General features: G+C 39.1%; 1 protein-coding gene, 1 long non-coding RNA gene and 1 pseudogene across 2 annotated transcripts; 2 read left to right on the plus strand and 1 right to left on the minus strand.

The window, feature by feature from the left end:
- Positions 1 to 14,597: 14,597 nt before the first annotated feature.
- On the plus strand, positions 14,598 to 15,449 carry LOC149719804 (uncharacterized). Its single transcript, XR_016375906.1, has 2 exons — positions 14,598 to 15,120; positions 15,222 to 15,449. It is a non-coding gene; the product is annotated as an uncharacterized LOC149719804 (long non-coding RNA).
- A 382-nt stretch (positions 15,450 to 15,831) lies between these two features.
- Positions 15,832 to 18,008, minus strand: LOC149719805 (uncharacterized; annotated as a pseudogene).
- A 212-nt stretch (positions 18,009 to 18,220) lies between these two features.
- LOC149719806 (ATP-binding cassette sub-family C member 3-like) lies at positions 18,221 to 23,164 on the plus strand. Its single transcript, XM_089857089.1, has 6 exons — positions 18,221 to 19,139; positions 19,240 to 19,533; positions 21,711 to 21,885; positions 21,947 to 22,201; positions 22,798 to 23,001; positions 23,078 to 23,164. The coding sequence occupies exons 1-6, from the start codon at positions 19,117 to 19,119 to the stop codon at positions 23,162 to 23,164; spliced, it is 1,038 nt and encodes a 345-aa protein (XP_089713215.1). The 5' UTR covers positions 18,221 to 19,116.
- The last annotated feature ends 163 nt before the right edge of the window (positions 23,165 to 23,327 follow it).

Raw genomic sequence — 23,327 nt, forward strand, 5'->3', positions numbered from 1 at the left:
ACCGCATACGACTACGCGATAAATTCTGAAGAACAATCTCCTACGTTAACGAGAGACACCGAGTCAGAAACACGACTATTACGAAATTACAACATGTCTGAAGACGAAAACAACGGTTCGCATCCAGCCGGATATATTGCCATGAATGATTTCCAGGAGGCTATACGATTAGCAGTCTCAAACGCAGTTCAACAGACCATGGCAGCGTTAGTTCCTGCACCCGTACCACAAGGCGCAGCCAATCCGAATGTGGTGAATCAAGGCAACAACGTACATCATCACTGGGGTGATACTAGTCAAATTATCCCCAATTTTGATCCCGAAAACGCGCCTCATCAAACCATTACTATGTGGTTGAAGAAAGTAGATGATGCTGCCACCGCTTACGGATGGAACGAAAGAATGACAATCAACAGCGCCTTACCAAAGTTAAAGGGTTCTGCCAAGACATGGTTCGAAGGACTCTCGTCAAGTGTATTTACATGGGTTGAATGGAAAACGAAGCTAGAAGAATGGTTCCCACCATCAAAAGGATGTCAGCAGTTACATAGAGAAATGGAGCAATTTGTACGAAAACCCAGCGACACTGTAGAGAAATACTACCACGAAAAGGTGGCGAAGGCTAGACTCTGTGGTTTAAACGAGGAAGCGATGATTGAGTATCTCATTACGGGATTGAATGATAGAGAATTGATTACAGCATTAAGTGTCAGGGAGTTCAAGAATCCACCAGAACTGCTCAAATGCGTACAACAATTAGAAGGCCGTTTGAAAATCACGAGCAATTCCAACAAAAATAGGAAAAGACCGCCAATGGGAAAAACGAGCGACTCATTCACTAGATGGCCTACGCGTGACGAAAATCTCAAGCAGACGAATCAAAATCAAAACCCCCAGCAGGCTAAGCCTCGTCCACGAAAACCGAATTACAACGATAGGGGTGAGTCCCTATGTTTTAATTGCAACGACTACGGCCACATAGCGCGAAACTGCCTTAAACCACAAAAGAGGCTCCGATGTGACACTTGTCAACGAGTAGGCCACGAAACTAAAGATTGTAGGAAGATTATAACTCCAAGAGAAACCATGCATATCGATGATGATCAACTAAACGTAGACGGGAACGAAAAGTATTTTATGGACGCCTACGTTAACGATAAACCAATCAGATCATATGTAGACATGGGTAGCAAATGCGTCATCATTCGAAAAAGTACTGCCGACGAATTTGGCTTGACTGTTGAAGACCCCAAGAAGGAACTGTCCATTGGAGGATACGGAGGTACATCCCGAATTCAGCCAGTTGGTATCGCAAGAGCAACCGTCAAAGTTGACCAAGTAAGCGCGGACGTAGAGCTGATAGTTGTAAGGGATGAGAATCAAGACATCCCTCTACTTATTGGACAACCTCTCACCGAATTACCGCATGTCACCATCGTTAAACGACAAAACGCTATTCGATTATTCGAAGAAACCCACTCGATTATGGGAGATAACTCGATACAAAACATGGAGATTCCTGAACTGCCGCCCCAACCCGTAAATCTTTGGGCACGTAAAGCTTCAGTCATCCCAGTAAACTACGTTGGATTTATTGACCTTCACTCTAAGGCATCTCTAGAAAGCGATTTAGAGGTATTTGTGGATGAACAAATGAGAACGTCTCCAGGAAGAGAATACTACATACCCAGAGGAATCTACGCGATTGATAAGAATGGCTTCTCAAGTATACCAGTAGTAAATTTGTCTGGATCTCAACTCGAAATTAAGAAAGGAGAAAAGGTTCTACGAGCTGAACCGTGTGAAGCACTAACGGAAGAACAAGTCATTGAATGTTTACACATCGGAACGGAGACGACAAAACGCATCGACATCGATGAAATAAACGTTGCACCTCACGTACCCGAGGAAAATAAGGTACAACTATGTAATCTCCTAAACGAATACCGGGACTGTTTTGCAAACGAATTAAGCGAACTGGGTCATACTACCCAAACGGCAATGAAAATCGAACTGACAACGGAGAAACCAATCACATATAGACCCTACCGTCTATCACACGCGGAACGAGGGAAAGTCAGGACGAAAATAACCGAACTATTGGACGCTGGAATAATAGAAGAATCTACCTCGCCGTATTCAAGCCCAATATTAATCGTTAAGAAGAAGACAGGAGACGAGAGACTATGTGTCGACTACCGGGCACTCAACCGGATCACGAAAAGGGACGCGTTTCCCCTTCCACTTATTGACGATCAACTAGAAAGGCTAAACGGAAATCGGTTCTTTACTAGTCTAGATCTAATTTCCGGGTACTACCAGATACCGGTCGACGAAGAATCTCAAATGAAGACGGCATTCATCACCCCCGACGGACATTACCACTTCTTACGCATGCCTTTTGGCCTGGTTAACGGTCCAGCGATTTTCCAAAGGATGATGAACACTGTACTAGGACCTCTACGTTTCGAAATCGCTTTAACCTACATGGATGATGTATTAATCCCTTCGAAAAACGTACATCAAGGAATCGAGCATCTGAGAACCGTTCTAGATGTATTCCGACGGGCAAACCTAACACTAAACTTGAAGAAGTGTTACTTTCTGCAAACGAATATAGACTACCTGGGCTTCGAAATAACAGAAAAAGGAATACGCCCAGGGGAAAGGAAGATAGTTGGCGTGAAGAACTTTCCTAGACCTCAAAATGTCCACGACGTCCGCCGATTTCTAGGTCTAACAAGTTACTTCCGAAGGTTCGTCAAAGGCTTTGCCACCGTGACGGCACCACTATCAACGTTACTACGAAAAAACGAAGAATTCAATTGGACCAACGAACAAGAGAATGCGTTCAGAAATTGCAAAGACTTATTAACGAGTAGGCCCATCTTAGGACTCTATGACCCAAGAGCATCAACGGAAGTGCATACCGATGCCAGCCAAGTTGGTCTTGGTGCTATGCTGATGCAGCGAGATAAAGAGCAAAAATTACACCCAATTCACTATGCAAGTAGGAAACTCACACCGGAAGAATCACGTTATCATTCTATTATCACCGACTGTACCTCTGTAAGATCGGCATTGGGAAAGAAGCATCTAGTACCGAGGATAGGACGTTGGTGGTTGTCACTACAAGAATATGAATTTGACGTTGTCCATCGACCTGGCGAACGAATGGCGCACGTTGACGCCTTAAGCAGAGCTCCTACCGAGGCAGCGGAGGAAATGGAAATAGTTTCTGGTATAAACGTCCTACATACGGAAGTAAGGACAGAGGATTGGTTGATATTGGCCCAACATAACGACCCAAAGATCAAGTCTATTAAGGAAACTCTTCAAAAGAAGAATAAGCTCACTAAGGATGAGAAGAGAATCCATGAAGAATTCTTACTGGAGCACGGCAGAGTTTTCCGCCGTCAGAACAACGATCAGAAGGAAACAAAACTATGGGTTGTACCAAACGACGCGAGGTGGCGCATAGTCAAAATGAATCACGACGATATCGGGCACGTAGGTGTCGAGAAAACTTGCTCTAAAATCCAAGAAACGTATTGGTTCCCGAGACTACGAAGATACGTGAAGAGATATATTTCAGCATGTTTGGAATGCTTGTTCCACAAACGTCCAACCGGAAGAAAGCCGGGAATGCTCCACTCCATTGATAAAATCGGCACGCCATTTCACACGGTACACATGGACCACCTAGGCCCATTTGTCAGAAGCACGAAAGGTAACACGTTCCTAATAGTGGCAATAGACGCCTTCACCAAATTTTGCGTGATACGAGCCGTAAGAGATACAGGCATGGGACCTACCGTTCGATTCGTAGAAGAGATAATTGGTATATTTGGACCACCGAATAGGATAATCTCGGATCAAGGGACAGCCTATACAGGAAAAGCATTCAGAAACTTATGCGTTTCCACGAATATTACGCACATTGTGAACGCAACCGCAACCCCGAGAGGTAATGGCCAAGTAGAAAGACTGAATCGACAATTGACACCCGCAATATCCAGTATGTGCAAACGAGAAGACGAAAGAGATTGGGATTCTCACCTGATGCAAATACAATGGGGCATAAACAATACGTACCATACAGCCATTAAGCAATCACCTTTCAGTTTGCTATTCAACTACAAATCAAAGAACCCGAGCAGTTCTTTTCTCGAAACGGAAGTCAACGAAACCTTCGACGAAGAATTAATGAAGAGAAGAGAGAAAGCAATAGAATCAATTCGAGCGGATCAAGAAAAACAACGCACACGTTATAACGCTAAAAGGGCGCACGCACCCACTTACGTTCCCGGAGATTTAGTCGTTGTGGAACGACAACCACAAGCCACAGGATTGCCACTCAAGACAGCAGCTAAATATCGAGGACCATACGTCACGGACAAACTCAACTATGACCGATATTTGATCGAGGATCTACCCGAGACCCAACGAACTAACCGATTCTATAGGAATACAGCCCCTGTAGACAAATTGAAACGCTTTCTAATCATCGACAACTCCTCCGACAAGGACGAAACGACCTCTTCTGACGATGACGACTGCGAACCGACGGACGTGTCACGACGCAAGGGTGAAGACGAAGACGATCCTGAACCTCCGATAGACGAATCAGCCGGAGCCAGAGACGGACAGCTTATGGATACTAGCAACAACACTGATGTTGAAACGATGCGACGAAGTCTACGAACAAGGAAACGACCTAGCTATTTGAAGGACTTTATATTTTAACCCCCAATTTTAAAATTAAATTTAATGATCTAAGAAAGTAAATTAGTATTCAATCCAAACCAAAGATAATTCTGAACTTTATAAGTTAACACGTTTCTTAATTTTGTTTTATTGTTCTTTATTTAACGTCAATGTTCGAAGTCATGTAATGATTATAAAAAAAAAATTAACTGAGTTGAATTGTAACGAAATAATCAGGAGATTATAATTATAGGATGGCCGAGGATGTTAACTCGCATAGTTAATACGTGTGTCAAGATAATTAAAGTCAATCGTAAAGTTGAAATAAGAACATAGTAAACGTTTATTCGGTAAATCAGGTACTCGTATACATAATACTGTCGACGACCTAACCTCGCTCGACGCGAGAGAAAAAGAGAGTCTCCTATTGGGTATCGGACCCCATATATATAACCTCGGTTCTAGATAATCGATAATAGTGCTAGTCCCGCCATCTATGATTCGGGTGTGTAACTAGTGCCTTACAGACGAATTTCCGGAGGTCCATATCTCCCAGTGGTGGGCACTATCCTATCATTTGATAGTTTTTACACTTGATACGATAGAGAATTTTCTTGAACACTATCAAACTATCAATTTTGATAGTTATTTTAAGAGAAATTTATTTTATAATGATCGATTGAGTTTGAAAGGTCAGAAACAACACTCTAATTTGAAATGATCGATTGATTTATTAAGATCGCTCCGAAAAAAATATTGATTCTTTAATATGATTTAGCTAACTCCATCTTTTGGATATCTAGAAAAAACAATGATACGAAGTATTTTTCATAAAAAGTTTTGAGTTTTTGAGTGATATTATGTGCAGCCATCTAGCGACGAAAAGTTAAAAAATCATTGCTATGTAGTAAATAATGAAATGAGTTATAGAATTATTTCGTCTTATTTTTTACTAAATGATTTTGAGTTGATTTTTAGTAATAATGGCAAGTAACTATGATAGGTGATATCTATCCATTTTTTCCCTAATAATTTTTAGCTGATTTTGAGTTGATTGTTACTAAGTAACTTTGATAGTGATTTTATAGTTTGGAATTATGATATTATAGGTCAAAAGACTCAAAAATCCCATTATTGTATAGTTTGGAATTATGATATTATAGGTCAAAAGACTCAAAAATCCCATTATTGTAGTTTTGAAGAACTACCAGACAACTTCGATTGCCTTGGTTTTAGTTGCATAACTAGTTAGACGTTAGTTCTATGTATATCAAAGCACGTTATTTGGATTGTTAATAATTCAGCACGCTAGGTAATGTTCAATTTTTTTATTAATTAATATATTAGTGCCGATAACGAAAATATTTAATAAAACCTATTCTTATAATTTTAAGCTTTAATTTAAATAAATTTAAGTTTTTAATTATGTTAAAATATATTATTTTTCTATGGTTCACATTTGATGCGTATTTTCCTCTCCTTTATAAGTTGATTGGCGCATTTTTTCAAAATTTGGTTTAATTAAATAATTAATCCAATAACTAAGTTAATTAGGGACATAAATTGGTAGATAGTTGAAACTCTTAAAAATATGCATTTAAAAAAACCACTGACAGGAACAAAGGGGCCAGTTTTATATTAATTTATTTATTTTATTAATGAGAGTTTCTTACTATATTTCGGAATATGATTGAAATATTTATCTACCGCGGAATTTTGTTTCGTAAGTGATTTAAAAATTGATTTGTAGCGATATTTCATTTATAAAAATGAGAGAAAAATTGATTTGTAGCGATATTTCATTTATAAAAATGAGAGAAAAATTGATGTGTAGCGATATTTTAATTAAAAAAATTAGAGAAAAATTGATATGTAGCGATATTTTCATTATAAAAATGAGAGAAAATTGATCTGTAGCCATATTTTATATATAAAATGAGAGAAAAATTTATAGTTCGGCAAACTATGAATACTTTGAAAGGAGAAAAATGATCTGAAGTAGCAAGCGCTTACCCTTTTATTTTTTTATTGAAAGTGTATCGCCATCTGGCAGCAACTACGTGATTTAAAAATTTATCGATTGCTCAATATTATAAAATGAATCATCTTAAAATTGATAGTTTCGCCATGTATTGATATTTTGATAGGGAAAAAATTTATCTAAAGAGCAGTGCCCACCTTTGATATCTCCACCGATGATTTTCTTATCGCCGACATCGACCTTCCCCACCATAAAATAACGCTTTATCAGGTGCTACAACGCGCGTTAGAATGCGGTCTGTGCTTCGGAAAGAAAAAAATGGCCCTCGCTGTCACGCGTGCCAAATATATTGGCCACATCGTAACTTCTAGTGGTGTGGAAATAGATCCAGCGAAAGTTCAAGCAATTTGCGCACTTCCACCACCTAAAGATAAGACCGCGCTCCAAAGCTTTTTAGGCATGATTAACTACGTAATGCGCTTTCTTCCTCGCGTAAACACAGATACGGCTCCCCTTCGCGCACTACTTAAAAAAGACTCCATATTTCAATGGGAACCCGACCACCAACGTCATTATGATTCCCTGAAGCACCTCGCCTCAACCGCTCCTGTACTTTCATATTTCGATCCGCGCAAACCAATTACACTTTCAGTTGATGCTAGTCAAACCGGTATTGGAGCAGTACTCCTCCAAAACGGGCAACCAGTTGAATACGCTTCCACTTCCTTAACTGAAACCCAGTGCCGTTACGCACAAATCGAAAAAGAACTCCTCGCGATGGTGTATGCTTGCAAACACTTTAATTATTATATCGCAAGTACAGACATAACGGTTGAAACTGACCACAATCCGCTCTTGGGACTCATGAAAAAACCAATTCATTTGATTTCACCTCGGCTGCAACGATTACTAATGCGTCTTTTTCGCTACAGACTTACACTAAAATACGTACCAGGGTCTCAACTTTACATAGCGGACATGCTTTCCAGGGCACCCCAAGCTCATACCCAAGTTAACACTGACTTACTGGAAGGACCCTACGCCGCGAAATATGCCACTTCAGCACTCCCGGTTAACCAACAAGAAAAATATCGAAAAGCAACAGAATTAGACCCAACGTTAAATCAACTCAAGCTCTACATCTCTTCGGGCTGGCCAAGACATCCTAAAAGGATACCACAAGACTTGCGACTCTATTGGCCACATCAAGAAGAAATCCACAGTCAGAATGACCTTCTTAACAGAGGTTCATGCCTAGTAGTTCCGCAATCATGATGAGAGTGCACAGTATTGTAGATTATCACGTAATCTTCGCGACGTAAAGTAAGGGATATAAAAATTTTAAACCGATCCCACCTCTATCACCATGTTGTAGTCCCGATAAAGTACAAAACCGTTGTTGATAAAAAACATTATTTATTAGCTCATAATTTAAGCGACCGTCTAGTATGATTGTCAAACATCAAGTGCCTGGGGTTACCTCAAAAACCCTTATCGTAAACTTTACACAGTAGGAGATTATCTTATCTTTAAATGAACATTACACATTACTAAGCGCCATCTTATTGAATATATAACAATCTGTTACTTTATCGGCCTTATCTTTCCAGGCCTCAACATAAAGATGTTTTTATCTGATGCATGGCATATGAGAAGTGCCATTACATCAGTATCATCTGTCACTATGACCACACAGTTGCTCTCAGTCTTGCAATCCAGGGCGGTTGATACAATCACGGTGTCTGCACCCGACTAAGCTTGAACTACTTTAATTTTGGCAAGTTTTAGCTTATCGGACAGTTTCAAAATGAATAATTTTTGTTAGCAACGTTAGTTAAGAAATCAGCTTGGTTGATAGAATTCATCGTCTCATCTTGAAGAATTATGTTTGGTACATATTTAGATACCTTGGCGCTTCTTTTTGCTTGCTCTTGATATTTTGTCGTAACCTGGTTCTCGTCGTAGCCGTCAAAAACAACGTTACTGTTTATAGGCCGTGAGCCAGGTGCAGTCGTCGGTACCAATAGGTGGTACCAGACGAAACTTTAAAGGCTGATAAATGAGGCTTAAGGACGGCTAACACTTGATGGACGTCTGAAATCCGTAGCATTTAAAAATGGCGGCCATTCAAAGATGGCGGCCACGTGACAACACAAAACGGCTTGTATCTCTTGTTCTAATCATCGTAGGTGCTCGTTCTACACATCAAATTAAAGCTCAAAATGCGCTTGACATTTCATTCGAGCACAAAAAAATATACTTTACTGAACCGTTTAGTTGCTGCGCTTGATTTTAGTCAAAATCAACCGATTTTTTATCATTCATTCCCATATATTTCAGAAAAAAATAGCCATAACCTAAACGTTTGTATATTTTCCATGTAAAAACTGAACTCTTGCCTTTTATTTAAACCGTTGTTTGTGGAAATGGAAACATAAGGGCCCGAGTTATGATGCTTCGAAAATGAGTCAAGGAGTTTTTTTTATGATCGACTAACAAAATTTAATCTTAAAACATTCAGTTCAATACAAACGAAAAATAGGACAAAAAGACAAAGATACATTACTGAAGGCAGAACATCATTTACTGGTTGTATGATGTTAATAGCTTCCACCAGAAAGCTCAACATGGAGACTGTGTTTGAACATCCATTAGGACCATTACCATGGTCCCTGGCAAATAATGACGGAACCATGAAGAAAACCAACAAGTCTTCTCTTGCAAGGCATCTCGACGTAGGATCTTATCCTCAGGATAGTTTATTTCGTCCATCAGTTACATGCGCTATTATCGACGGAATGGCTCAAATACAAAAGTTGAAAGGCGACAATTATACATTTGGCGAGTTATCTCATTATCTCTTAACGCTTGTACTTCAAATTGGCTCAGGAAGCAGAAGAATCGACATTGTGTTTGAAGTCTATAAGCAAGTTTCCATTTAAAATGCCGATAGGATTAAAAGAGGATCTGATTCCGGAATTACTTTCTCTAGAATCGTTGCTGGACACAAAATTATAAACTGGAGACGTCTCCTGCAAAGGTCTTCTAGTGAAGAAAACTTGGCGACGTTCTTAGCAGAAGATTGGCGCACGAAACTAAATATAATAGGTGAAAATTGTTTGTATGTGATAGCATACAACCAAAAATGCATTCACCGGATGTGACACAGTAAGCGTTTTTTCAGGGCAAGGGAAAATTAAAGGACTTAAACTACTTCGCCAAAATCTTAAGTATCAAGTGGCATTTGCTTCATTGGGGGACGAATTTCATTTGTAAAGTGAATTGTTTAACATTTTACAAGATTTCACTTGTCGACTGTACAATGCAACTACCAATGTCACTTTAGTTAACGTTCTTCGATATCAGCTTTGGCGGGCCGAAAAAGGAACAGTAGAGTCTGGGCAATTGCCTCCTTGCGCGGACGCACTTTACCTACATACTCTATTATCAAACAGGCACATGGAGACGTTCGCTGGCTAAGTGCCCAGATATGGCAATGGTTGGAAAATTGAAAACGATGGGCGGTCTCCCGCTCATGAAGCAATTCTCGAATTCATTGCATGCAATTGTTCCAAGTCGTGCGAAGAAAGGAGATGTCAATGTTTGTCAAATGGACTGAAATGTACAGACGCTTGCAAGATTCAGAACTGTTAAAATTTTACTGACACAACCGAGTATGCTTCGCCTTTAGATACAATTGATACTGACAGCGAAGGCGATAATTGAAAAATAAGCAACAAATAATAATATTGTAATCACTTGTGCTGAAAATATAATCTACGTGTTTTGAATAACGGCTTAAATAAAAGATAAGAGTTCAGTCTTCACATGGAAAATATACAAACGTTTAGGTTATGGCTATTTTTTTTTGAATGAATGATGAAGATTCGGTTGATTTTGACTACAATCAACCGCAGCAACTAAACGGTTCAGTAAAGCATATTTTTTGTGCTAAAATGAAATGTCAAGCGCATTTCGAGCTTTTATTTTATGTATAGAACGGCCGCTTACGATGATTAGAACAAGAGATACAAGGCGTTTTGTGTTCTCACGTGGCCGCCATCTTTGAATGGCCGCCATTTTTAAATGCTACGGATTTGAGACGTCCATCAAGTGTTATCAGTCGTCCCTAATCCTCATTTATCAGCCTTTAAAGTTTCGTCTGGTACCACCTATTGGTGCCGATCACCCCCATTTTTTGCACCTATCTCATGGACTATTACGCCGCAGTGATATTTGACGTATTTGGCATATTGCTCGTATATTTCACCGAAAGTAGAATGTCGCTGCCATACAACTCTATGTAGTAAGTGACCACCATCTATGATGAATACTTTCTCGCCATCTGACATTGCATCTTTCGGCCGTTCTATCTTGTCCAATTCCTTTAAAAGATTACCTTTATTGCTTTTCCGCAACAAGCCTTCTACAAACAGAGATGGTGGATATGATGATAGTTCAAATTGAAAACGTTTTTCGAGAGCCTCCGGCGATTTGTTAGTGCATATTATTCTGTTGAATAGTTGTACGGGGTTTATTGAAACCATGTCATTTTTTATATTGACGGATTTGTTTTTGGTTATGTTAAGGGTCTTAACGCGATCCAACCTTCTAAACTTAATGTCTTTGACTTTTTTTCCAATACAATTTTCCATCAGAACGTCGCCCACTTCTTTCGCTTTGTAACAATTTAGCGCTGCTTCAGCTACTCTGCCGCTTGAAAGAGAAACTAGATTCGCCCCTAGATCAGGACTGAAGGGTGAATGGGTGTCGAACCAGTCTAGAAAGACTTCCAAGTCATTTTGGTCACGAACACGTCGAGAGTTTCTTAAATCTACGTGTTGTTCCGATGTAGATCCAAGAACGCCGGTGAACTTTTCCAATGCATTGGTAATATCGGTACTTAAACCTCGTCCATGGGTTAGCCCTCCAGTTGTTTTCATTGCGCGCATAAGATCTTGCTCGATTACCATATCAGTCCAGGTTTCAGACCAAAACGATTCCGTCCGACGGGTGGTGAACATCCCTTGCTCAGACAATCTAAGGTAGTCTTCCTCGGACATAGAACGTCTCAGTTTTTCCATTTGGTTCAGATATATTAGTGAAGATTTTGCGTAATTGAGATGACCGCTTGAAAAAAATAGGGAATCATTTTGACGATACAGTTAAGGTGTAGTTCCCAGTTTCCACTTCTCTCTGCGTGAATAAAAGCTTGGCAAATTTTGTCATATCCCAAAACGTTTTCCATAACTTGGCTGTTCTTCCAGCATCAGCGCACTTCGCCATTTCCTTGTGGAACCTGGTATGGACGTCTGCTAGAATTTCATTTTCAACATTGTCGTTAGTGGGATCTTTATAAATGAATTCGAGCTCTTCGAGTGGCATATCTTCCAATCCGCATCTATTTAAAATCATTATAGACAAAGCTTGCTGGGCTAGAAAATTGGCTCTTTTTAGGGCTCTTTGAGTACGCATGACCACTAAGCATATGAACTACTGTTTTTGGCATAAACTGTTTGACAAAGCTCTTCAAGACCACTGGAATCCATTATATAACCAATTGACCCCAAGAAGGACATCACTGTGTGAAAGCCTCCCAAGCGTACAATTACTCTTGAATCAGGATCTTCGTTTCCAACTGATGCTATTATCTCCGCAAGGAACCAGCGGCCGTATTCTGCAGAAAAGTTAAGCTCCTCCATCTGCCCTTGGCTCGCTGGTTGGACCGTCATCCATTGCCCTTGGCCTTTTAATTGGCTACGTCAACCGATGACGTTACATGCCTTGGCTCAGTGATTGGAGGTTCAACCGGCAAAAATAAGCCTTTGAATTCAGTTCAGTTTGAGTTTCAAGTTGAACCAAATTTCGGTGTAAGGTCAGTGTACAGCGAGGGGGCCGTCGCTTGTTCAAATCTCGTACACAGCTCGTACAAATCATCCAAATCAAGCAAATCAGCCAAATCACCACGAAATCAATGAAATCGATTTCAAATCAACCAAATCATGCAAACCTACCGAATCATTCAAATCTACCAAATCATTCAAATCATCTAAATCAATGAAATCCATTTCAAATCAGCGAAATCACCGCAAAATCAATTTCAAATCAACCAAATCATTCAAATCAACCAAATCATCCAAGTCTTATAATCCGTTTCAAATCTTTAAATCCGTTTGAAATCATCTAAATCTTCAAATCCGTTTCAAATCATCCAAATCTTCAAACCCGTTTTAATATCAACCAAATCTTCAAACCCGTTTCAAATCAACCAAATCTTCAAATCCGTTTCAAATCATCTAAATCTTCAAACCAGTTTCAAATCAACCAAATCTTCAAATCCGTTTCAAATCAACCAAATCTTCAAATCCGTTTCAAATAAACGAATCTTGGTTTCAATCAACATGGTCACCCTTTTCCAATTATGACGCCCCTTACCACCCCCGGGGTTAATGGGTTCGCGGCACGCAAAGATTCAGTGACGTGTCGTAAAAATATATATATGTCTCTGTATTTTTAACTTGCATACTTTACTGCTTTAGTCAGTTGAATTCATTTCATATACCAATTTTATGGGGTTTCGCATTATATATATATACATATATATGCGCCCCTGTATTGTGAGCGTTGGTGAGAGACATAGAACATGTGGCGACATCTATGTAGGCGTCTTATGTTCTTTTCTGTTTTTTATGTTTTGGTTTTAGTTTGGGTTATAGAATATCAGAGTAGCGTCAACTCGATTGATTAATTAACAATAACAGTGTGATCATGTCAAATGAGCAAGAGGGCAAAGACAATGTCATGTTTCAGCAAAAATTTAAAGAATTGCCTCTTCAATTGCGGAAGTGTTTGGAATTAACTGGATGTTCGGACAAAAACGCCTTGAAATCCATAACAAACTTAAAAGAAATCGAAGATTTCCTTAAAAGGAAATCGACTCTTTTCTTTAGGCTTGCTAAACATGATGCAGAAATAGCGTATGGTCTTTTCGCGTGTGAACCTGAAAGTTTCGAGTTTTTGCCTGGCCATAAGAGTCTTTTGCAATCTTTCATAAATGATTTAAAACACCCACTTCATGCGAAAAGGAAAATGCGACCAAGTGAAGATTATAGTAGTGAAACTCTCGTCATGGATACTACTGAAAGTCATCCTAAAAAGCGTAAAACAACCGAGGTAGTGCCTTTATTCCGTGAAATAAGCAAGCAAGTGATTAAGAACATGAGTAATTGGTGTGCTCGAATCGCGAAAGAACCACACTTGAAGAACCTTAAGGTAAACGAACAATTTACGCTTAGTATGGGAAAAAATTCACCAAAGAGGTAGATATGTCTGCCGTGTGGGAAATCGATAACACTGTCAATGTGTAATGGAAGTGCAGTTTTATCAAACTATACAAGACACGCAATGATATGTCAAAAATTAAAATGGATAGGCCGGAGCAGTCCAATTCAGCAAAGAGTGGAATCATTTTTCAATATCGCTGGTTCGCGCGCAAGAAATTCCAGAATCGGAAAAGGAAGTCAATTTTGGGATGGACAGGGTCACGGAGTCTTCGGCTGAAGACACCAGGCCCGCGCATAATGGAAAGAATACGCACGAACCTATTGCAGAGTAATTACCTTAAACACTTATCTCGACAATTACAGCGTAACTAAATTTTAAAATTTACGGCAACCTTGTGCTTCATATAGCGTTTAAAAAATCTTAATTACCAAATAATACTTTGGTTTAATTACAAGTTTTGCCGTTAGTAAATAGTTCTCAATGTGTATAAGCAATAAATATTACCGAAAATACTTTTGAATTCGTTTACTAATACTTAGATTATTACATTATCTCAGGCTTGATGAAATACCTTCTCGCGCATCTAGCTCAAACTTTTACCCCAATAAATGGTCAAGAACCGAAAGAAATAAGCGCAAGCTTCACGAGGCTGCCCAGGATTGTAAAACAATTCTTTCTTACCTTACCTCAAGTGATCAAGACCAGGTATTAATGCTACTTCGGGAAAACAACTCCTTGAGAGCAGAACTGGATCGGTTGGACCTCATTTAGGAGACACTTTAAACAAAAACAGTTCACTTCAAAAAGACGAGAATAGTGGAATTAAACCAATGTTACGAAGTCTATACGATAATAGTGTACAAAACTCCCAAAAAAAGTCACCAAGACACTCGGATTCGGTCAAAAAGTTTCCAAATTTGATTTTCATTTGGTCTGGAAAGTTGTCCTATGAATTCTTGTCGACAAATTTGGGTTTAGCCTTGCCAAGCGTAAGACAGGTGGAAAGATATGTAGCATCCACAGACAAAGCTGAGGAGGGAAAAATTCGCTTAGATGGTTTGGAAAAACACCTTGAAACGTTCGGGAAAAAGCCCTTTTTCAGGGCTCCCATCTGGTCTCTAAAATACCTAAAAGTCTCTACTTTTTGGGTAGGTCTCTAAACCACCCTAAAATCGCCATTTGGTCTCTAAACCACCCTATTTTCAAAAATTCCCGTTTTTAATATTCCATCTAAAAATTTTTGCAACAGTAAAACTATTCTCACTCCGATCCACAGGGAATTATTAAACGCTATAACCTTTACAAATGACCTTGGCAATATCTCGCCAATTTGAACTATGTGTTTCCGGTTTTTCTCATTGGCTGGTGGAACTGTGTTTAGAAAGTAAATTCGTCTTGGCTCGGAGAGGTTTATTTTGGTTTTTCAACTTTTTTTGTGATACTTCCGTACAAATAAAGATCTAATTTTGATTTTGAATTGGTCTCTATTTGGTTCCTATTTGCAAGAATTTGGTCCTTATTTTACCCTATTTTTACCGTGAAAGGTCTCTTTTTTCACTATTATTTTAAGAAATTTCTGTGGGAGCCCTGCTTTTTGGTTAACTTTTCTGAAGACGCGACTAGGTGTACCGCTAAGGTCTCATATGATTCCACTACAAACCAGTGTGTAGGATTTGTACCACCCTTATACCATAATGGACTTCCTCTTATACAACAGTTTCCTTTGACAAAGCGGAGTCTTTCATGCGCTCTAAAAAGAAGTCAGAGTTAGTTCACACAATTATGGTACAGAGCCTTACTAGCGGTACTCCTCCATACGCTTTGCTGATATTTGGAACTGACAATAAATACACCAAGGGTACAATCCAAACTCGTTGGAAACATTTAATTGATTTGCTTAAACAAAGGGAAATATTTGTAATGGCCGTGGGCTCCGACGGTGACCCTAAGTATCTTCAAACAATGAGCGATAGTTTAAAGGCTAACGGTATCTTCAAACAAGTCAACCATTTAATAAAGAATGCTTTTAACAATTCTGGACAACCTTTTAAAGAGGAGATGCTGTGTTTCCAGGGTCCAATACATGTAGGCGCTAAATTTCGAACGAGACTACTTCAACACAGTATCCTACTTCCAATGGGACGCTTGAAATGCAGTAGAGGCCACTTGTCAATTTTGCTTGAAACTGAATCAAAATTTGACTATAAATTGAGAGCAAGTGATTTAGAATTGAAATATCGACAAAATTTTGCCGCTGCCCAGAGAATTTGTTCCAATTCTGTTGTTGAAATTTTGAAATAGAACGTTGAATGTCTTGGAACTGCAGTTTATTTGCAAATGATGCAGTACAGTGTTGAGCCCTTCCTGGACAAAGAAATGGATCCCTCCGAGAGAATTCGAAAAGTCTGGTGCGCAGTTTATTTCTTTCGAGGATGGAAGCTTTGGCTTTCACGACAAAAGGAGTATTCGGTTCAAGAAAACTTCATTTCTCGAAATCTTCATATATGTCTTGAAATTAATGCTCATTGCCTTCTAATGATGTCAATTTACTTGAAAAATTCAAACAAAAAAGAAGCCTTTTTGCCCACATTACTTGGAAGCCAACAATGCGAAGGATTTTTTCGAGCTTGTCGTAGCATGACGAGTGTTTTTTCAAACGTCAAATATTTTTCTGTTCAGGAGCTTGCGTATCGCTTGAGACGACTCGATATACAAATGGAACTCTCAACTAGCACGGAAACCGACAAATTAAAAGTTATTCGACACAAAAAGAAGGTTTGCACTGAAGAAAGTAACATCAATGAACTGCCAGACTTCGTAGATTTGTCAATGATAATTTCCGAAAGTCAAGTTCAGGCGTTAGAGTCTCTAACGCAACCTTAGACGAGCTTATCTATTCCGAATTCGAATCTAATTCAGCTTCAGTTGACTATAAATCTGGCGATCTAATTGTTATTAGTTATTGTAGGATAGGTCGAATAATAATAATAATACGTTTCTAAACCATATAAAGAGTTGTTTTTAATAACATAAAGAGGACAAGTCAAGTGACTAAACAAAAAAGGTTTTACATGTAATAGTTTGTAGAGATGGCGCTACTGGCGCTACATAGTAGCTAGGAACCTTAAACCCGCGAAGTTTTGACACGATGCATATCAATGCCTAACACCCCTCCTGGATCAACGATCCCCATGCATTGTAAATGTTCGTTTGCTCTTGGGCTAGGCAAAATCTTCGTCATCTAATCCGCTAGATTTCTTTCTGTTGGCACATACTTCAATTTGATATCTTGGTTTTCTACGAGATCGCGAATGTAGAATAGCTTCAAATCGATATGTTTAGATCTATCCGAGGTCGTTGGATTTTCCGCTAGTTTCATGGTGCCTTGGTTATCAAGATTTACCTCCATAACATTTTGAAGTAAATCGTTTTGTCCTAGTTCATTTAACAGATTTCTTATCCATATGCATTCCTTGGCACATTCGCTTAACGCAACGAATTCCGCTTCGACCGTGCTCAAGGCAGTGCATTTTTTCTTGCGACTGGCCCAGCTTACTACCACTCCGCCTAGGATAAACGAATAACCAGAAAACGATCGTCTGTCCACAACGTCCGAACCCCAGTCAGCATCCGTAAAAATGTTCATCGGCTTGTTTGTCTTACGAAATACTAAAGCGTAATCTTTCGTTCCAGCTAAGTACCTTAGTACATGCTTCACGCCTGTCCAGTGCTCTTCTGTGGGTTCTTTACTAATTTGACTCATGTATGTCGCGGCAAACGCTAAATCTGGCCTCGTATGCGTCGCCAGATAAAGTAAACTTCCATCTGCTCGTCTGTACATAGTGGCTTTTTCTTCATTTAGTTCTTCTCCTTTTTCACAAACTCTGTATTTTGTCCCTAAGCTTAATGGATTTGACATGCTCTTTGCGTTCTCTAGTCCCATTTCCTTGAGGAGTTCCTCCGTATACAGTGCCTGATCCATTACAATAACATCTTCAGTTCTTCTAATTCTCATCGAGAGAATATGTTTTGCTTCTCCAAGATCTCGGAATTTTTGCTTAATTCTCTTATGGCATGTTTTATCTTTATTTCGAGCGTAATTAGAGTCCAAAATAAATTTTTTTTTAAAAACATTGTAGAGAAAATTAGGTTAAACGCGTTTCTGATACTCGAAAAACTCTCAGTGAATATACATTATTAAATTTAACAACGTCTGTATCTACTGCTTGGCCGTTAAAGCCTCCAAAACCCACTTAGTACCCCATACAATTGCACAAGGTTAAATCTTTCTGCCGTTTACGGATGTTTATAAGTCGATTAAATGTCTGACTTCATAAGCAATTTCACACTGCATGCGAAAACTGCCCTCGCTATAAGGGGTGTAGTTCAGCATATAAGAACTACACTTCCTCTACTGGGATATGGTTCTGCATGTAAGAACTATCCTCGTTTCAAGTGGCTAATTTTATTTACCCACTTCTCTATATATTTCCCAAGAAAATTCAATAGATATTTTCCACTAGAATTCCAAAGATATTTCCCAAGAAAATTCCCAAAGACATTTCCCAAGAAAATTCCCAAAGACATTTCCCAAGAAAATTCCCAAAGACATTTCCCAAGTAAATTCCAAAGACATTTCCCAAGTAAATTCCAAAGACATTTCCCAAGTAAATTCCAAAGACATTTCCCAAGTAAATTCCAAAGACATTTCCCAAGTAAATTCCAAAGATATTTCCCAAGAAAATTCGAAAGATATTTCCTAAGTAATTTCCAAAAAAAGAGGCCAATATTCCCCAATTTCCTAAAGAACGCCTTAAGGATTTCCAAAGAAATTTCCCAAGGAAGGAAAGAAGATTTTTGTAAGGGACATCCACCATAGTCTACTGTAAAGTTGGATGTCCATCAACAGGCTAATCCTTTCTATGCGCAACAACAAAATCTTGTTGTTCGCGATTTTTACCATTATCTCTATGGCCAGTTTCGTACTTGCCCGCGAAGTTGGGGTTATTATGAACTCCTGCTATAAGATGTATGCCTATTATGGAACATATACTCCTGAGTTTTTTCCATTAAAATTACATTTTTTATGATTATATTCAAACATTAAGAAATCAAGGGAAGATGATGCATCGTTTTGTTCACGAATGGTACATTCATGGCTTACCAGGTAAATCTAGTCCCGTTCCTGTGTTCTTATATATTGCCTTTACTTGAAGGTATTACAGCGCAGCTCATCATGTTCTTCTAAATTTTTTAACAAATTGCAGCGCCCTGTGGGAAGGTTGGAAGAAAAATCTGGAGTCATTGGATGTGTACGATTTGAATGACTCGGAGCGAGCGCTGACTGTCTCACGAATTTTCGAAAAACACTGGAAACCCCAAGCTGAGACCAAAAGTGATGGCGAAGACGTGAAAATTTCGGAAGAACGAAACAGACCCACTTATCAAAGCAAGTCGATTGCTTGGCCCTTGTGTAGGACAATCGGATCTTGTTTGATAGCTGGAGTGGTCCTACAAGTTCTGTCCGACGTAATTTCTATCGGTCCTGCCCTTTTAACAGGGTAAATAATTTCACTTTTTCAACCATATAAGAAACGTCATAAATCTTCGTTTGAACCAAGCGCGAATTTATGCATTTAATATCGAATACCGAAATGCTACTTTTCTTTTGTCGCCAGTATCAAGGAAAGGTTTTACTGCAATTTACCCCTCCGTTTAGGCCTACTTCAGAGCTGCTTGGTCATAACTTATCCTTCATTTGAATCGCCACCAACCTTATACTTTGTAGGTGGTTCTTGTTCACCGGTTACAAATAACGCTTTAAAAAAAGCGCAGGGTTTTAAAGATTACTTCAGTGCAGTAAAATGTACCAACAGTGTACCCCGATTACACAGAAAGACCGGCCCTTGGGCGCTAGCGGGTGGCAATTCACAATGATTCTCTTTCATGTACACTAATATGTTTTATCGGGGCCTCCGAAATGATCTAGGCCCGTGCCTCTCGCGAAGCGAGAATATTTTTTTAACAAATTTAGCTCGACGTGTTTTCTCGCTTGGTGGCGCTTTAAGTACCGTAAAATAAAAATATGTTCAGCCTCGTGACCCCGTCGACTGCCACAATATTAGGACAAGGCATAGACGTAGAGCGGTGTAACCGAGGAGGCGGATAGTAAAAAAACGTTTTAGAAAATTTCCGAAGACCTTTATTAAACAATCATGCCAAAGAAGTAAAGGATAAAAAAGCTAAGGTTAAAAAAATGAAAGTTTTTGAAGGGGTAAAAAATCCTCTAATGGTATTTGAAAACCGTGAATTAGCAACTTCAAGAAGTTTTGTTTTACTAAAAAAAACAACGATGTTAAAATCGCTTAATTACTTTTTTGTCCATACAATCTAACCAATAGATACAATAAAAAGTGAATAGCCCCTAAAAATTACGTTAATTTAATGGTGAAACTTTTCTCTTTCATAAAATGTTTATAATTGGTTCCAAAAATATCAACGATAATTTATAGAAGACCCCGGTCGCAACGGTAATACAAGAGCCACCTAGTACGCATATAGGGTGAAAATATTTCTTCCATGAAACTGGATATTTCCCCATATAAAATCGACACGCACGGGCCTAGATCATTGCGGAGGCCCAGTTTTATTTATAGTGTTATTAGAAGTGAGATGAGACTAGAAGTGAAGGGCTCTAGCATTGATAGTAGATCCTGGCACTAGTGAACAAATTTGAGGATTTTATGCCGCTTCCCACGCGCTAAAACTAGAGAGAAAAAAATTGGTCGAGTTCCAAAAACATTTCCTACCCCCTTCCCCTCAACCTAAAGCCGCGAAACACGGCCGCGGGTGCTGGAATCTAGTTCGGCCGTCTACCACCACGAGCGTCTCACGTTTTCGAGGGTAAATTCAGAAACCGCTACCAGAGGGCCAAACGTTCGTGTGTTATCAAGAATATTCACTTTCGCCGAGTGAAGAATTTGGTTAGCTCAGTACTTCTGGTCTCATTTCACTTCTGGTGTTACGTTACTGAGGTTGGCGGGCAAGTCCGGAGAGTCATGCATGGTTTACTGATGTGGAAAGGTTGGAATTACCGATGTTTATGGTAATATTGGTGTGCAATCAATTGATTGAATTAAATAGTGATTTAGGATTAATGATTAAATTAATTAAAATAATTAATATAATTAAAGAAAAATTGCAACATCTGGACTCCAGTCAATTGATAAACATCACTCACGTCAGCCTGGTCCAAACCAAGACTTTTTTATAATGTCTGCCACTTCAGTCTTAATATAATTAAAATTTACCGTTTAGGTTTATAAATTTACAACGTCAAAACTTTAGCATCAAAAGCGTGACACTCTTTTTGACTTATAATTTAAATGTTTTTATCTTCATCGTAACAGTATCACTTTTAGAAATTATTGGAATTTCGCGAGATTTGAATTGAAAGTCTTTTCTTGTTAGCACACTCAAGCCTAGCTTCCGTAGCTTTTCAACCAGCTTGAAAATTGTGCAAAATAGCTTTGAACGTGCGTAGAAAAGGTCCAATTACATGAGCAATAACATTTTCTGTTTCGGTGGGGTCAGCTTTTTGAATGTGTTCATTCCTCTGAATATTCTCTAAAACTGAATCTAACAAAGGTTGAGATTGCAAGTGGTTGACCGCACGCTGCAATGAACTAAGTAAACTTTGCAATCGAGTTATAATCAGCTTCCTCAATTTTGTATTCAGTTCCATTATTGATTACTCTACGAGCGAAGATCCTTTATGGAAGGGGGTTTTCTACGCTTGCCTTTACGGTTTGGCCGGTCTTGCGCAATCTTTGTTGCAAGAAGGCAGTGCCATTTTCCACACCAAACTAGGATTGAGACTCAAATCCGCCACCATGCACGTTCTGTACAAGAAAGTAAGATAGTGTTATCGTGACAGTGTGATGCTAGTTTATTAATGAGATTTCGTCGAAGCAGACATTTCGCTTGACGAGCAGCGATCGACGTGACCTGACAATGGGCGAAATTCTGAACACGATGTACGTCGACACGAACAGATTCCAAATTCTATCGCCGCAACTGGGCCTCTTGTGGTCGGTCCCTGTTCAATTAGTACTGTGCTTCGCCTTCATGTATCAAGAACTGGGCTATTCAGCCTTTGCCGGCATCGTACCTATTGTCGTTCTTTTTCCACTGAACTATCTCAGCACCAAGAAATGCAAAGAATTGCAGGTAAATTTTATAAAACTAAAACTCCACTGGACCGTAATCAGAAATATACGCGCATATATAGTAATCACAATCTCCAGTAGAACGCATCAATTAACAGCTATTTCAAAAAGTTCGCATTCGAAAAACTGTTGCCAGGTGAAAAGATTGAAAGTGTGCGGTTAACCGTTTCAATCGAATAATTCGATCGAATTCCAAGCGGAATAATTCGATCCGGTATTCGATGAGCCCATTTTCACTATTCGGTTTAAGTTCGACATCCATAAATTTAGGTCCTTGGCACTAGAGAGACCCACCTTATTTTAAAAAATGTCATCCCAAATTTATTTGTCTCCCATCAAAAACTACCACACAAGTGCCTAGGAAAATTATAACAAATACTTGGCCACCAAGGAGGAGAGGTATTTTGAAATTCAGGAGCTTCTAAATGTTTTTCTCCTTGCTTTGTATCAACTATTCGCGAATGGTTAAGCCTAGTATTCGCGAGTAAGTAGGCTTAACTATTCATGCGCTTTATTGAGGCAAATATTAACTTTTACTACAATATCACGACCGGCGAAGTTTCTGTCAATGAATTCTTAAGTTATCTCGTTTATTAGATTGAGCTTATGAAGCTGAAGGACGAGAGATTAAAAATGATGAGCGAAATGTTGAACGGAATCCGCGTCTTGAAGTTGTACGCCTGGGAGAGATCCTTTCAGAGAATCGTTCTTGAAATCAGGAAGAACGAACTTGCACTCATGAAGAAACAAAGCCTCTTCCAAGGAATAAATATGTTTATAACTGCTCTTATCCCGATTTTGGTACGAACATAAGTGGATTATTATTATCGATCCTGCAGGCACATATAGAGGTGTTGAGATTTCGGCTCCGTAATAGTTTCTTCTTCGAGCGTTCTCACTCGTCTCAAAAAGGCGGATGTCCCTGAAATCTCTACGCTTTCACCAGACTCAAGAAAGGCGATAATGCCACATTACAACAATGTTAAAGCACACGGAGGACACGGGTTCAAGCTTTTTTTACTGTTGGTCGACATGCCTTTCTGTTAAACTATTCATCTTCAGGACTTGCACACTATATTGATTTTGAGTTCCTACAGATACTGTTTCTAAATTTTCAGATTACTTCA

The sequence above is a fragment of the Phalangium opilio genome, unplaced genomic scaffold (genome assembly GCF_054372755.1).
Source record: "Phalangium opilio isolate 3A_F unplaced genomic scaffold, DU_Popi_V2 ptg000002l_1, whole genome shotgun sequence".
NCBI classification, from domain to species: Eukaryota; Metazoa; Arthropoda; class Arachnida; order Opiliones; family Phalangiidae; genus Phalangium; species Phalangium opilio.